Genomic DNA, 15,970 nt, shown 5'->3' on the forward strand with positions numbered 1-15,970 from the left:
GCCCCTTACTATAAAAAGGGGCTCCCTTACTATAAAAGGGGCTCATAACGCCCCCTACAGTTGCTACAGTTACAGAATCCCGAACTCTGGCTGTGGTCTCAGCTAGCTGACAAGATTTGGTGCCCCGCGGTGATTTTTTTTGGGATAAAGTTTTGCTTCTGGTTTTTGACTGTGGTTTACACCCCATTATTTTGCATGTTCACCTTGGACCCAACACTTGTTTTCTACAGGCTAAACCCACAGTCCATAGTGGGGGTAACAGAGTTCTGCCCCATCTCCACCCCCCTTGTTTGGAGAAGAGCCAGTCTTAGTACTCTTTCCACTCCCTCCCACTTGGGACCTACAAAATCTCCAGCTCAAAGTCCAGTTCTGCATTTCCCACACTGCAACACCCACACAAGGATCCCCGCCACTGTGCACCGGGGAGGAGAGGCTCAGAAACTCAGAATCAGGTGAGTGGCAGAGTGGGGTGGTCACCATTGCCCTGCCCAGCTACAGGTTCCAATATTCTTCCAGGGCCAGCTACTTCCTACACCTTGATTAGTCTATCTGACCCCTGCCTGGGCCTCTAGCCTCTCTGTTCTTTCCCCACACATACTCCACCTCAGAAGAGCTTGTCTGAGGTCCCCCTCCCCCCCCTTTCTTGGCTGGTTTTAGAATCCTTTTTAGTAGAAAATCTCTCCCTGGCCTGCAACACGCTTAGGAACCAAACTGGTTATGCTCATCTCAGAGCAAGAAAGGTATCAGGTCTGGATGGTGTGGGGCATTTCTGAAGGTAACAGAAGCTCAAGGAGGAGAAGTGAGGAGAGGCACCCACGCGCCAGGGGCCGACCTTCCAGCTGCACAGGGCCAGTGCTCAGTTTCCTGAAACATGCTGGAATTTTCCCACAAAATGTCAAACCCTGTATTGATTCAACCTTAGAGTGCTTTAATGTCTGGACTATGCTCGGGCACCACGGACATGCAAAGTTCTGCAGGAGAGCAGTGATGTAGCCACAGTAGTGACCTTTGCTGGAGTTAGACTTGCCTCTGATCCCAGGTCTACCTGTCACCTCAGTGAGCTGTCAGAGCCCCAGGATCCCAATCTTAAAGCAAGAATTCAACACAGTATTGTGAACTTGTTAGAAAAGTGAGTCTTATATTCTGTTCTCAATGCAGCAACATGGAGTTGATGGAGGATTTCTCCCGTCCACCACTGGTGCCGGTGAAGGGCATCCCACTCATCAAATACTTTGCAGAGGCTATTGGGCCATTGCAGAACTTGACAGTCTGGCCTGATGACTTGCTTATCAGCACATACCCAAAGTCTGGTGAGCAGGGTGTTATCAAATGGTGCTTGGGAGGTCTTTGTGGGTTGGGCCAAGGTGCCCTGGTGGGTGAGGGAGACAGCTGTCTGCAGCATGGAGCGGTGGAAAGTTAATCACACCATGCAGATACATGTCCATGTGGAAGCTTATTACTAAAGGGAGAGAGGAGAGAGGGGGGTGAGGTGCATGCTACCTTTGGTGGTGGGGAGAGAGAGTGAAGGGGGAGGAGTTTTTTCTTAAAGGGGGCTTTACATAAGATGATGTCAGGAGGCTGGGCGAATTCCCAAGGGGTGGGTCCCCAAGAGGCGGTTCCGAATCCTAACATTTCTTCATTTTTGATTACTATAAAAAGGTGAGCAATTTGGAGGAGAGGAAATGAGGGCCCCAAATTCTCAAGACTGCTTCCTGCTCACAAGGGGCGAAGTGGGAGGAAGTTAGGAGTCAGGGTCACATGTGGCAGGAGGTATGAGTGAAGAAGTATTAGTTAGCTGTCATCCTGGAGACTCCTTGAGGGAGCTGAGAAGGCAGGTTGCCAGGGGAACAAATAGATTGTTATCATTGGCCCCATGAGCAAGGCTAGCCATGGAGAAGTGCTAACTGCCAGAAAGAATGGAATGGAAGAGTGCCCTGGTTGTACAGAAGAGGCAAGGGTGAATGAGCGAGGCAGGAGAGCACATATGCCCTTCATTGGCACATCTTGGAAAACCAGGTTCCAGTTGGGGGGTAGGTGCTGGCTTGAGCCTGGAGTGGTAGTACCAGCAGTGAAGTCCCAGGAGCTTGGCAAGATGGCACACCAAATTGAGGGATGATGTGTTCCAGGAGTACAGGAGCCTTCACATCTGCTGTTTCTCTGGAGGTGGAAAATGTCCTCATCCTGGAAAAATGTCAACAAGTTAGGAGATAATGGAGTTTTTATAAGTCAGCATGTGGGTGAAGAGAACCTGCTGGTCTTCACCCGGTTGTTCTTGATTGGTGGTGCAGTGGCTGGGGTGCATCATCTGGAGGTGGTGCAGTTGCTGGGGTGCATCTGGAGGTGGTGCAGTGGCTGGGGTGCATCTGGAGGTGGTGCAGTGGCTGGGGTGCATCATCTGGAGGTGGAGCAGTGGCTGGGGTCCATCTGGAGGTGGTGCAGTGGCTGGGGTGCATCATCTGGAGGTGGAGCAGTGGCTGGGGTCCATCTGGAGGTGGTGCAGTGGCTGGGGTGTATCTGGAGGTGGTGCAGTGGCTGGGGTGCATCTGGAGGTGGTGCAGTGGCTGGGGTGCATCTGGAGGGTCTCTGAGGATCTGGCCTTGGCACGAGTCTGCCAGGAGGGGTGGATCTGTGCAGGAACCTGCAAATGTCTATAAAATACTGGAATAGATTTGTATCTTGGTGTCATAACAAAGTGATGGCTTTGGGTTAGAAGGCAGGAACATCTATCCAATTGGGCCTGGTTTCAGCCCAATGAAACACATCTTTAAATCTATAACCAGAGGAAATTTACTGAATGGAAGTGGTTGAGTGAGTGAAGAAGGAGGAGGGAGGCTTCCCTACTCTCTCCAGTGCTAGCCTGTCTCTAACAGCTGGAACCAGGAAAGTCCACAGAAACCTTGGAGGTGAGGGGGAGAGCTGTTAAAACTGGCAACATCATCAGGTTGAGGAAGATAAGTGAACAGAAGTGAGACAGTTTTCCTATCTTCATATAAACAAACTTAAAGCACTTTTTAAAAATCTAATTCACTAAGAGATACTGAGAGAAGTCATTGAAAAATGAGTTAATCTCTTTTTTAGTCTGGTAGCAAGGTGAACAGTGTGAACTGTGTCTAGATTTACTATTATCTCTAAGAGAATGAGACCTGTGAATTTTATATAGAGAACTGAGAAGGCAGCTGAAGCAAAGCCTGGTCATCAAATGGCATCTGAGAGCTGAGAAGGATAAATTATACCTGAGTGCAGACCAAGAAGCTTTTGAATCTATTAAAAATGACAGGGACCAGTCCATTTTCAGTTAGTCATACCCAGGTCTCCATATCATTGGAGGCAGAAGTGTCAGAACAGCATCAATCTTCAGCCTCCAGATCCATAAGGTAGGTGTTTTTTTTTTCATGAAAGAGGGACATAGGGAAGATTGATCTTACTTTTTTTTTTTTTTTTTTTTTTTTTTTGGTTTTTCGAGACAGGGTTTCTCTGTGTAGCTTTGCGCCTGTCCTGGAACTCACTTGGTAGCCCAGGCTGGCCTCCAACTCACAGAGATCTGCCTGGCTCTGCCTCCCGAGGGCTGGGATTAAAGGCATGCACCACCACTGCCCGGCTGATCTTACTTTATCTAGGCTAAAGGGGTGCAATAATTCTCCGATGTTCTGCTGGGAGTCCAAAGTCTGGGCTATGTCCTGGCAGCAGGTGTCACATTGGGACATCTTGCCCAGAGGTCAGTGTTGCCATCATCCAGGTGGAGACATCGTGGTGCCTCATAATCTTCTTCAGAGACCTTGGGTCACTGCTAGGATTTGGGAGTCTGTCCGATATAATAAGCTTTTTGATTAACATTTTAAATGCCATATTCTGCAGATCTCTGAGCATTTGAGGATTGCCTGTCAATCAGGTATGAAGGACAGATTATCAACTTGTGTTCCCTAACAGTCTTCAATATGTCAGCAGCTTTCATAAGACTAGGACTTACTGTCTCCTGAGAAGGCAAAGAAGAGTGACAGCGGAAAGATCCCAGAGTCAAATGAGAACAGGAAAAGGGGGCTTGAGAGTAGGGATGTGGCCCAACTCTGGGGAAAAGGCCCTCTCAGGCGACCAGTAACTCCATTACAGAATGAATATATATACACACAAATATCTTATTTATCAAACATATGCCATTATTTATGTCAGTTCTCTAGAAGCTTGATATTGAATACTTGGCAAAGACATTGGTATAAATCTCTAAGTTAGCTATTGTTAATCTGAACAGATAAATTTCATATCAATCTAAGTTTTTTGAGGTTTGCTGTTTTCTTACTCTAGAAGGAGATAAAATGAACAGAGAGCTCATTAGGACTAAATGTATTTTTTTTAACCTTAGTAAACCTCAGTAAAAGATGACTGCCAGCCTTGTGGCTGTCTAAATCATGATGAGGTCCGGGGAACAAAATTAAATGTTATTTAGACTTAATTTTGAGAGCATATGTAAATTAAATCTGGACATATAGTTTTCGCAATTAGTTACAGGTTAACAAAATTAGCAAGGATAAGGAGGCCTACATGCTTAAGCCTGAATAGACCTTGAGTAGGGAGAGACATTTTTTAAGCCATTGGCAGTGATATCTGCATCTATTACCATTTTAAGGCCCTGTAGCTCTGATCTGATCTTTGAGTACAGCCAGATCATAATCCTGAATGATTTATATAGAAATAATAATTTCTTAAGCTTATATAATACCTCTTTGGTTCTGCATAAAGAAAATCCAGTGTCTTATTGCAGAACCATTTTAGTTAAAAAAGTCTATCAACTGACAATATTGGATCCAGTTTCCTGGTATATCAATGGGCATTAGGTAACCATTTTGTCCCCTATGCCAGGGTGTTAACCTTTAACTTAGCCTTTTAGCCTGTTTTGGGAGCAGGGAGCATAGGATGACATATTTTCTTCCATAACTGCTTCAAGCCAAAATGGGGTGCAGATGGTCAGAGCCCAGTGAGGCTGAAAGCCTAGTCAAAGGTAAGGAGGGAATTTAGGCCTATGGGGTATTTATCAGAAGCATGTGGTCATCTGACCTAGCTGTAGAGACAGGAAACAATTACATTTGGCTGGACTGGTCCACATCATATCAGCCTTCAGCAAGTCCAGAGCTCGTGGTCATTTGGAGCAGGTTACAGTCAGCAGCTGCTGCTTCGATGTGTTACCAGCCAAGTGGAAACTTGCTGAAGCAGATAGACTAGAGACAAAAGTTAAAATTTATGAACTCATTTGGAACCTTTAGGCCCACAGCCTTAGTAATTGGGAAGGGGAGGATTTTGAAACTCAAGCTGTACTGTTATACTTATCTGGAGTCATTTTGACCTCTGTGAAGTGGATCCAATGGCTTCTTTTGATCCTCTGAGGCTTATATAAATTTTTACTTAATGAAAGGACATAAAACCTTTAGATATATTAGTATTACCAAACAGTACTGAAATCCATATCGTAAAAAAACAGGCAATGAATATCTACAAAATTACAGTAGACTCATACCCTTGAGTCCTAGCAGAAGTACAGATTTGTGTTAAAAGCATGTACATTTTTTTGGAGACAGCCAGGTACTGTAGATGAATTACTAAATGGTCTTATTAAATAAAAACCCAGAGCCAGATATCAGGGTTGAAACCTGAAAGATCAGAGGAATAGGAAAAGCCACAGCTAACCTCACCTCACCAACTCCACAGTTTCCAAAGAGATCTACTTCCTGTATACCTACACCTATATGCCTTTCTGTTCTCCTATATCATTTGCTCTCTCTGTCCAGCTACATCACTTCCTCTTCCTGTCCAGCTCTGTCACTTTCTGTCTGTCTGTAAAGACCTCCAGAACTCTATGGTTAGTACTGGAATTAAAGGCGTGTGTCAAAATGCTTGGCTCTGTTCCCAGTGTGGCTTTGAACTCACAGAGATCCAGACAGATCCCTGCCTCTAGAATGATAGGATTAAAGGTGTGTGCTACCATTGCCTGACTTCTGTGTTTACTATAGTGGTTGACTTTTTCCTCTGATCCTCAGATAAATTTTATTTGGGGACACAGAATATTGGGGGACACAATACATCATCACAAGGTGCACAGTGAATGGAACTGTCTCTGACTTGATGAAGTTTAAGTCTATATTTAGAAGAAATATAAAATATAAAAAGAAAATCTACAATCTTGAGCTTATAACCCAAATAGTATCAGAATTCTATTAACATTAAAATCTGAAATTTTAAAATCTTAATATAACAATATCATAGAAGGAGAAAGTAATCTGAAGCATTTAAATCATTTATGTCAAGAGACCTAGCAGCTTTAGGAATAGTAAAAGTTGATTTTTTTATCTATAAAATGAGGTGGCAAGCGGGCTATATCATCATCATGTGGTGCCACTGATGCCCTAGAGCCCGGGAGAGAGGAAGAGGATAGATCTCCAGGCCCTGCCCACAAGAGTGCTCAAGTGGCCACAGAGGAGCACCAGACTGATACAGGAAGCTTGAGTCCTTGGCCCCTGTAAAATAATGCTTGGCTTGAGATGGAGCTTTCCTATCCTCCCCCCTCCTCGAAGAGATGGCCTGAGCACCTGGCACCCAGCCCATGCTTGAACCATGGACAGGAAGTCACATTTTGCTGCCCTTAGTAAAGATGGCTCCTGCCATCTTTCAAATGCCCTTATCAAATATGGTGACAGAACTATAAGACCTGTTTGTCTTTGACCTTAGTCAGGATGGTGCCTGCCTGACCACTTAATTACCCTCTGGCACCTGACCATGTGTTCACAAGGGGTTTTTTTTTTTCTTTCAAGACATATGAAACATATATGGAACACATAAACTCAAGCATTCAAAAGTCAGTCAGAAACACATTCATGTGGCCACATCAATCACACATTTCCATCTGTGCATATGAAATAAACTTTTTCAACAGAATGACAGACAAAACTTCCCAGGAAACTATCAGCTGACCAACTTAAAAAGTCAGAGATAACAATTACAGGACTTCAGGCATAGACTGAGAGACAGCATGGTGGGAGGAAGGCAGGAAGTAGCAGAAGAAAAGGGAGGCATCCTGGGTCTCCTGAGCCTCAGTATCAGCAGCAGTAGCAGAGGGAAGGTGGGCTGTGGGGGGAGGGGTGGGGCTCGAGGTGGTGGCAGCAGGAGGACTGAGAAGAGTGGGAAACAGGGAGCAGACAGAGACAGGACAGTACGAGACAGTTTGAGCAGAAACTTGAAGGAGCGGGTGGTGAGGAAGGAGTCAAGGGTTAGGAGAGCAAACAGTACAGGTGTAGAAAAAACCTGGAGCCAGATACTGGGATGAAAGCTGAAAGATCAGAGAAACAGATCAAGCCAGCCCCATTCTTACCTCTTTGAAATCCTCAGCCTCAAGAGAGTGAGTTCCTCTACCTTCAGGCCTTATGTACCTTTCTGTGTCCTGCCATATTACTGTCTGGGATTAAAGGTATGTGTCCTGCCCAAGCAAAGACATGAGATCTCAAGTGCTGGGATTAAAGGTGTGTGCCACCACATCTGGCTCTGTTCTCAGTGTGGCTTTGAACTCACAGATATCCAGACAGCTCTCTGCCTCCCAAGTGATAGGATTAAAGGCTTGTGCCACCACACCCTGACTTCTATGCCTAATTTTGTGGCTGGCTTTGTCTTCTCATCCCCAGGAAAGCTTTATTGGGTACACAATGTTTCATCACAAACAGGGATCACAGGCAGCAGTTATAAAGTTAGAAGTTTGGTAGGAGGCTCATTTTCCATAAGTGAGATAGAAGAAGATCCAGCTGGCTGAGCTTCCAGCATCCCAGAGGCTCAGCAAGGACGGATGACAGAGTGGGGTGGTCAGTGGATCATCATCCAAAGATTTAGGGGCACTGGAGCAAGCTGGCACAAGCTGTCCCATATGTGGTCGGACAGGAACAGGGGCTGGAGGGCTGAAAGACCAAGATGTGTGGTGCCCGGTACAGAGTCTTTGGACAAGGCCAAAAGGTGAGAAACCATTGTTGAGAACGATACAAATCCTCACTTGTGGAAAATGGCCAGAAGGTGTAGGGGGCTTACCGATTATGGAGTGAGTGTTGAAGTTTCCAGAGATTCTAGCATCTCAGAGTGCCGGCAGGCAGGAGCAAGAGCCAGGAAGGCCTCTGCTGAGTTACACAGCACCAATGTTATGAAATGACATGTGGGAGGCCTTGGTGGGTTGGGCCTAGGTGTCCCAGTGGGTGAGAGAGACACACCATGCAGACACTGTGGAGGGCTGAGGCTGTGGCTGCAGCATGGAGCAGTGAAAAGTTACACCATGCAGACAAATGTCCATGTGGAAAGGTTATTATTAAAGTGAACGGGGGTGGGGGGAGGAGGTGAGCACTACCTTTGGCAAAAGGGAGGAAAGAGAGAGAATGAAGAGGGAGGAGTTTTTTCTTAAAGTAGACTTTAATAAGATGATGTCAGGATACTGGGCAAGTCTCTCAGGGGTGGGTCCCCAAGAGGGAGGCTCAGAATACTAATACAAAGGTTTCCCTAATGTCCTATAGACCTCACTTGGGCAAGTAGGTCCAGACTCTGGGTCCTCCTCACCTCTTGTTCCCTTCTTTCCAGGTACTACCTGGATGAGTGAGATCCTGGACATGATCTACCAGGACGGCAAGCTAGAAAAGTGTCGCCGGGCCCCCATCTATGCCCGGGTGCCCTTCCTTGAGTTCAGATGCCCAGGAGTTCCCTCAGGTAAGAGCACTAGGGTGCTAGACACAAGTGGAGAGAGGAAGGACCTCTTAACAAAGTTCTCTGTTCAACTATAGGTCTTGAATCTTTGGAAGAGACACCAGCCCCCAGGCTCCTTAAGACGCATCTGCCCCTGTCCTTGCTTCCTCAGAGTCTGCTGGATCAGAAGATCAAGGTAAAAACAAAAACAAGAAACACCAGTTATGATGGTACCTTCCAGCATTTGGAAAGTAGAGGCAGAAGGATCACCGTAAGTTCAAGACCAGTCTGAGCTGTATCTGACCCTGTTTCAGGAAGACAGAGAAAAAGAAAAGAAAGGATAGAGGAAGGGAAAGAGGGGGAGACAGGGGAGAAATGGGGGCTAAGGGGAGAGGATGCAAAAGCTCCTAGGGTCATCCTAGCCTTGGTTTGTTCTGCTGGGAATTGTGGGACTACTCAAGCCCTGTTTCATCTTGTATGGACGGTCTCTGGCTGTCACTCTGGCTGGGCTCAGATAACAACGAAAATGGAATTCTTCAGTGTAAGCTACAGAAGCAGAGTCCAGGTGCTCACAGGACATAGATGGAGGGGCTGGTGGAACTCTGACCTACCACATGTATGTGTTGACAATAAAAGAGTCAGATAAGCCGGGCGGTGGTGGCGCACGCCTTTAATCCCAGCACTCGGGAGGCAGAGCCAGGCGGATCTCTGTGAGTTCGAGGCCAGCCTGGGCTACCAAGTGAGTTCCAGGAAAGGCGCAAAGCTACACAGAGAAACCTTGTCTCGAAAAACCAAAAAAAAAAAAAAAAAGAATCTTAAAAAAAAAAAAAAAAAAAAAAAGAGTCAGATAAAATATAGTTCATGGAATAGCCAGGACTTTGGCATCAAAGATGTAATTAGGTCAGTGGTACCCATACTATGAAATCTCAACAAGTCAATTTCTAGACCTGTGTTCTCTTCTGCCATCCCCAAAAGAAGTGCTGAGAGTCCCCAGTGCTAGAAAGTATGGCTCCTCACTGGGTCCTGTGAAAGGTAACAGGACAGCAGAAGGAACCAGAACTAGGGACTGTCTGCCCCTGCAGGTGATCTATATTGCTCGAAATCCAAAGGATGTGGCTGTCTCCTACTATAATTTCTACAACATGGCCAAGGGGCTGTTCCCTGATCCAGGCACCTGGGAGAGCTTCCTGGAGAACTTCATGGACGGGAAAGGTGAATCTGAGTCTGTAGCAAGGAGGGGGCTGGACCCAGGGGCAGAGCTGGAGCTAACAGGGCCTGTGTCTGTGCTGTCTTGTCCCCAGTGTCCTATGGGTCGTGGTTCCAGCACGTGAAGGAGTGGTGGGGGCTGACACACACTCACCCTGTTCTCTATCTCTTCTATGAAGACATGAAGGAGGTGAGGATGCCTGCTACCACTTCCTTCTGGGTCCCACAGGCAGGAACCTCAGGAACCTGGCCCTGTCCTGGCCCTGAGCCCCATCCCTATCCCAGCCCCACCCCAGACAGCACCTCCCATCCTACCTCCTGGCTCAGGATCTCAGCACAGAGCATGCTCAGTCCTTATCTTGGAGTAGGTGTCAGTCATGTGCCAGGATAGACCTGGTGGCTTGCTGCTCTTGCTTCTCCCTATTCCAGAGGTGCCAAGTCTGGGCACCAGTGATCAAAGTCTATCCCTGTCCTCTCTAGAATGAAACCAGGGTAGGGTAGGAAGCTACCTACTTTGCCCCAGGGAAAGAGGCTCAGACTTAAGACACAGGGAGTCAAGAGGTTCTTAGTGGAAAGGCATAGATAGCTTCCTGTCACATCACAGAGGTGCCTCCCCTTGTCCCAATGAGCATCATCAACCTCCACTGAAGCATCCTTCTGTGCTCCAGGACCCCAAAAGGGAGATCAAGAAGATTCTAGAGTTTTTGGGGCACTCCCTGCCTGAGGAGACCGTGGATCTCATTGTTCACCACACATCCTTCAAGAAAATGAAGGAGAACACCATGGCCAACTACACCACCCTCTCTTCTCACTACATGGACCACTCTGTTTCCCCCTTCATGAGGAAAGGTGGGTCTCAGGAAGGATGGGTATTAAGGGATTTGGAAAGCTTCCAAAGCCACTTGAGTCTCCTCTGTGATTGTCACTCCGTCTTTCTTCTGTCCCTCCCAGGCATTGCTGGGGACTGGAAAAACACCTTCACTGTGGCCCAGAATGAGCGTTTTGATGTTCAGTATGCTGAGAAGATGACAGGGTGTGACCTCATCTTTCGCTGGCAGGTCTGAGTGACAATATGACTAATCACCCCAGAGAACTGTCGACACCACCATAACACCTCCTTGGGGATAAATGAGCATGTCTTCAACCTACCCCTCCATTACAAGTCAAGGGGAGAACCTAAGCTGCAAGACTGAAGACCAACAAAGACAAACCTTGAGTTTAAAAAGGACTGGGAGTTAGTTCAATGTCATCATGCTTGGCTGGCTTGTCAGGTCCTGGTTAGATAACATCAAAAAGGAAAAAACATTTTTTTTTTGCTTGTTTGTTTTTGTTTTTGTTTTTTAATGCCATAGGCATAGGATTGAGAATTTAAGGACAACCTAAATGCTCTAAAACACAAAAGGTGAGGTGTGGTGGCAGCACATGCCTTTAATTCCAGCACAGAGAGGCAGAGGCAGGGAGATCTCTGTCTGAGAAAACATAAGAGGTTCCAGGCCAGCCAGAGCCCCACAGTGGTACCTGATTAAAAATAAGTGCACACTTGTAACCCCAGCACTTTGAGATAGAGACAGGAGAACCATATAGATGTTCAGGGTCATTCTGCTCCACTACAGAGCAAATTCCAGGCTAGCCTTGGCTCCTCACAGCCTGTATCCACGTGAGGAAAAAGAGGAGGAGGAGTTGCTGCCAGGATGTGGGCTCCACAGCAGTCAGGTCCAGCTGGGGCCACAAGGCAGGGCTGTTTCCACAGCACTGGAAAGAATCGGAAAACAAAGAACTGGTACTAGAACAGCTGGGCCTCTTCCCATCGCACATCCTGCCGTGTGGGTGGGGGGTGGTATAAGCTTGATGGGGGCTGTGGTGCAGTATTTAAACTTGATCAAAATAAAACCCTAGTTGTCTTTTCCCAAGAGGACACCACTGGCTGACATAGGCCTGCCAGTCAGCTTTCCTTTTCTGGGCTCCATGAGGTTGTGGGTCCCTAGGATGGGTGAAGGGGGACCTAATATCCATTTGTGCGTTTGTTGGCTTCTACCCTTAGCAACAGGTGGTAAGCATCCATTGCTTTATGAGTCTCTCCCCCAGCAGAGATTCTCTGTGTCTGAAACCCAGCCCATCTCCCCTGTATGTGATGGGTCTCTCTGTACCTGTCATACCACAGGGAGAGGAGGTTGGGGTGCCCATTCTTACTCCAGCCGAACAACAACCACAGAGACAGAGACCCAGTCCCTGCTACAGAAGGGGCTCATAGAAGCTTTTCAGGAGTTCTCAACTTCCTGATGCTGTGACCCTTTACTACAGTTCCTCATGTTGTGGTGACCCCCACCCATGAAATTATTTTGTTGCTACTTCATAACTGTCATTTTGTGACTGTTATGAATCAGAAGGTAAGTATCTGATATGCACGATATCTGACATGTGACCCCGTGTAAGGGTCATTCTACCCCCTTACAGAGTCATGACCTACAGGGTGAGAACTGCTGCTTTAGACAAATATGAAAAATGGAGGGAGAGCCGGGTGGTGGTAGCACACTTTTTTTTTTTTTTTTTTTTTTTTGAGATAGGATTTCACTCCATGGCTTTGGAGCATGTCCTGGAACTTGCTCTGTTGCCCAGGCTGGCCTCGAACTACAGAGATCCACATGTCTCTGCCTCCCCAGTGCTGGGAATGAAAGTCCCGGCACTCGGGAGGCAGAGGCAGGTGGATATCTGAGCCAGCCTGGTCTACAGAGTCAGTTCTAGGACTGCTTGGGCTGTTACACAGAGAAACTCTGTCTCAAAAAAGACAAACAAACAAAATTGTGATTTGAAAAAAAATCTAAAAAGGAGGGAAATGAATCACCAGATAGTAAACTCTAAATCCAAATAAATCCCAGGCCCCACAGGCTGGAGAGACGGCTTAGCAATTAAGAGCACTTGCTGCTCTAGTACAGGACCTGATTTCTGTTCAGTTTCCATACTAGGCACCTCACACCAGCCTGTGACACTAGTTCCAGGGAACAGATGCCTCTGGCCTTCACAGCCACCTGCACTCACAGGCATATATATCACCGAACACACACACATAATTAAAAATAATCTTAGCTGGGTTAAGAGCCCTGGCTGCTCTTTCCAAAAGTTCTGAGTTCAATTTCCAGCAACCACATGGTGGCTCACAACCATCTGTAATGAGATCTGATGCCCTCTTCTGTCATGCAGGCATACATTCAAATAGAACACTTAAATACGTTATGAATAAAACTCTTAAAAAGTAATAAAATAATAATAAAAATACAATTCTTTAAAAGAAAGGGCTAGGGAGATGATTCAGTGGTTAAGAGCTCTTGCTGCTCTTCTATGGGACTTCAGTTCAGTTCCTAGCACCCACATCAGGTACCTCACAACTGTCTGTGAGTCCAGCTCCAGGGATCAGATGCATGTGGCCTTACAGCCACCTGCACTCATGTATAATGCCCATATGCACACATTTACACCTACACATAATTTAAAAATCATAAAAATAATTATTTAAATAAAAGGAAAAAGGAGCTGGTTGGTGGTGGCGCAATCCTTTAATCCCAGCACCAGGCGGATCTCTGTGAATTTGAGCTCAGCCTGGTCTACAGAACAAGTTCCGGGACAGCCAGGGTTACACAGAGAAACCCTGTCTGGAAAAGCAAACAACAACAAAAGATAAGGAAAAGCCAGGTTAGGATTAACTGGGGGAAGGAAGGGAACTGGTTGTGGGGGAGTCACAGGAGGGGAATATGAGAGAGAACCATGTGAGAAAAAAAGTTTAATGACATCACTATGATAACACATGGGAAAATTTATGGCTGTATACAAGTCATAAATCAATGAAGCTGAGCATGGGGGTTCATACCTGCAGCCTTAGCACTTGGAATATCAGGGCAGGAGGGTCCACCCACATTCAAAGCCATCCTCAGCTATAGAGCAATGTTGAGGCCAGTCTGGGCTAAATGAAACTGTGTCTTGAAATTCCCTTCTGAAGGGAAGATTGAAGCTCGTAAGACTCAGAACATGAAGCTTAAGAGGGGCAGGATGCTCAAACCCTAAATGTCTCCAGCAGCTGGAGACACCTGTGCTGCCTTGTCACCTAGGCTCCTGTAAGTCACCCCCTTTTCCCCCACAAGGTAGCTCCTTAGCTCAGTAAGGTGGAACCTTGTGGGAGCCCACAACTGACTCAGTTTCTCAGTTTGAATCTGAAGTCTATTTTGAGTCAATAGAGTTCAAGCTTGCTTGCTTCAGGGCTGTGAGAAAGTCCTGATTAGCTCACAGAGTCCCCTTGAAGGGCTGTGAGAAAGTCCTGATTAGCTCACAGAGTCCCCTTGAAGGGCTGTGAGAAAGTCCTGATTAGCCCATGGGAAGGAACACACTATCTAGCTAGTTGTAGGCTGCTGATGCCAGTCGGGGGTATACTGAGATAGAAAAAGAAACTGCCTGCTCCTTGAGGCAAGGACAGGATAGACAGTGGTTGAATGCCTGTGCTGTGTTCTACCTCTGTCCTTCCAGACTGTATATAAACTGGCTGTGAAGTAAACTCAGGGCTGTCCGGCATTGACCGGCAGACCTCTCGACTCTGTTCTGTCTTCTTCATTGTCTCTACAATCTGCACGCCTCTACCCAGCTACCCAGCTGACTGGTCAGCAAACTCCAACAGAACCTGTGGACCTGTTCCTTTACTCTGGCCTTGGCACCCTTTTTGAGCTGAACAACTGTTTGGCAATATCTTCCCTGGAGAAGACACCCAAATGTTCCCATCCCCTGTGACTGAGCAGCCCATGGTCCTACGCAGGGGCCAGTGTGGTCACATCAAACCTAAGGATATGGAGATCAGAACTCCACTGGGTTGGCTTCCACGGGACAGCAAACAGCATTCCAGGTGAGGAGCAAGACTCAACACTGCTTCCCGGGAGACACATAGAGCCTGCCAGAAGTCTTTGTCTTGTCTGAAAACTGGGGTGTTGAGAAGGAGGAGAGGCATGTCCAGCTGCTTGGGAACTAAAACCCTGAGCACTGTCACTCCCCTAGCAGGCTGGCAGCGGGCCACCCTGTGGTCTGGGGGCTACATGGGTGCCGGCAGCCCAGACCAAGAGCGGACCTAGAAGGCTTGTGAGCAGCCTTCGCAGGGACTTAGAACTTCCTTCCTTCCTTCCTTCCTTCCTTCCTTCCTTCCTTCCTTCCTCCCTCCCTCCCTCCCTCCCTCCCTCCCTCCCTCCCTCCCTCCCTCCCTCCCTCTCTCTCTCTCTCTCTCTCTTTCTTTCTTTCTTTCTTTCTTTCTTTCTTTCTTTCTTTCTTTCTTTCTTTCTTTCAAGTTGGGACCTGAAAGCCCTAAGTGGGGAGAGGAATCCATCCAAGTGTACTAACTCCAATGGCTGGAAGGGAGGCAGAAAAAGCCAAGTCTCTTAGTTACCTCAGAGCCCCTCCACATGAAAGGGGCTGATACAGCCGGTCCAGATTTACAACTTAATGGCTGTTCAGGCCTGGGTCCCTCACTTCCGCCACTCTGGGGTCCACTGCTCTGGGGTCAGAGTTTTCTGCTCAGAGACATGGACGTGCGGGAGCTCTTCAGCTAAGCATTCATTCACCAACCTGGGGGAGAGATGGGATTGGGAAATGATCGGCCTCAGCTGGGGTGGTAGGCTCCGAAGCAAGCATCATCAGGGAGACAGATGTCTCCAGGAAGTGGGGATTCCAGGAGAGGAAAGAAATCCAACCACAAAGGCAGGGGCACTCTCGGGTTACGGGCCACATCTTGGGGCTTTGGGAGTGAGTCCCCACCAGGGTGGCCAGAGACAGGAGCTGCAGCCTGGGAAACTCAGGTTAATGTCTGGTGCCTGTGTAGGCCAGAAGAGGGTAAAAATTCCCCTGAAACACAGTCCTAGATGATTGTGAGTCCCCCAGATGGTGCCAGTGCTCTTAACTACTCTCTCCAGCCTCCAGCCCCCTCTTCCTCCATCACCCCTCTTTTAAAGCAAGGTCTCACTATGTAGCCCAGGCAGACCTTAACTCAGGTTATCAGGATTGCATGGCAAAGTGCCTTTACCCACCTAACCATCTCACTGGCCCC

At 47.3% G+C, this 15,970-nt stretch overlaps 1 protein-coding gene across 1 annotated transcript; it reads left to right on the forward strand.

The window, feature by feature from the left end:
- The first annotated feature begins 345 nt into the window (after positions 1–345).
- LOC131899567 (sulfotransferase 1A1-like) lies at positions 346–11,161 on the forward strand. The gene is made up of 8 exons (XM_059251064.1): positions 346–452; positions 1,159–1,310; positions 8,593–8,718; positions 8,793–8,890; positions 9,777–9,906; positions 9,996–10,090; positions 10,569–10,749; positions 10,852–11,161. The coding sequence occupies exons 2-8, from the start codon at positions 1,163–1,165 to the stop codon at positions 10,962–10,964; spliced, it is 891 nt and encodes a 296-aa protein (XP_059107047.1). The 5' UTR covers positions 346–452; positions 1,159–1,162; the 3' UTR covers positions 10,965–11,161.
- The last annotated feature ends 4,809 nt before the right edge of the window (positions 11,162–15,970 follow it).

This window comes from Peromyscus eremicus, chromosome 1, assembly GCF_949786415.1.
Source record: "Peromyscus eremicus chromosome 1, PerEre_H2_v1, whole genome shotgun sequence".
NCBI lineage: Eukaryota > Metazoa > Chordata > Mammalia > Rodentia > Cricetidae > Peromyscus > Peromyscus eremicus.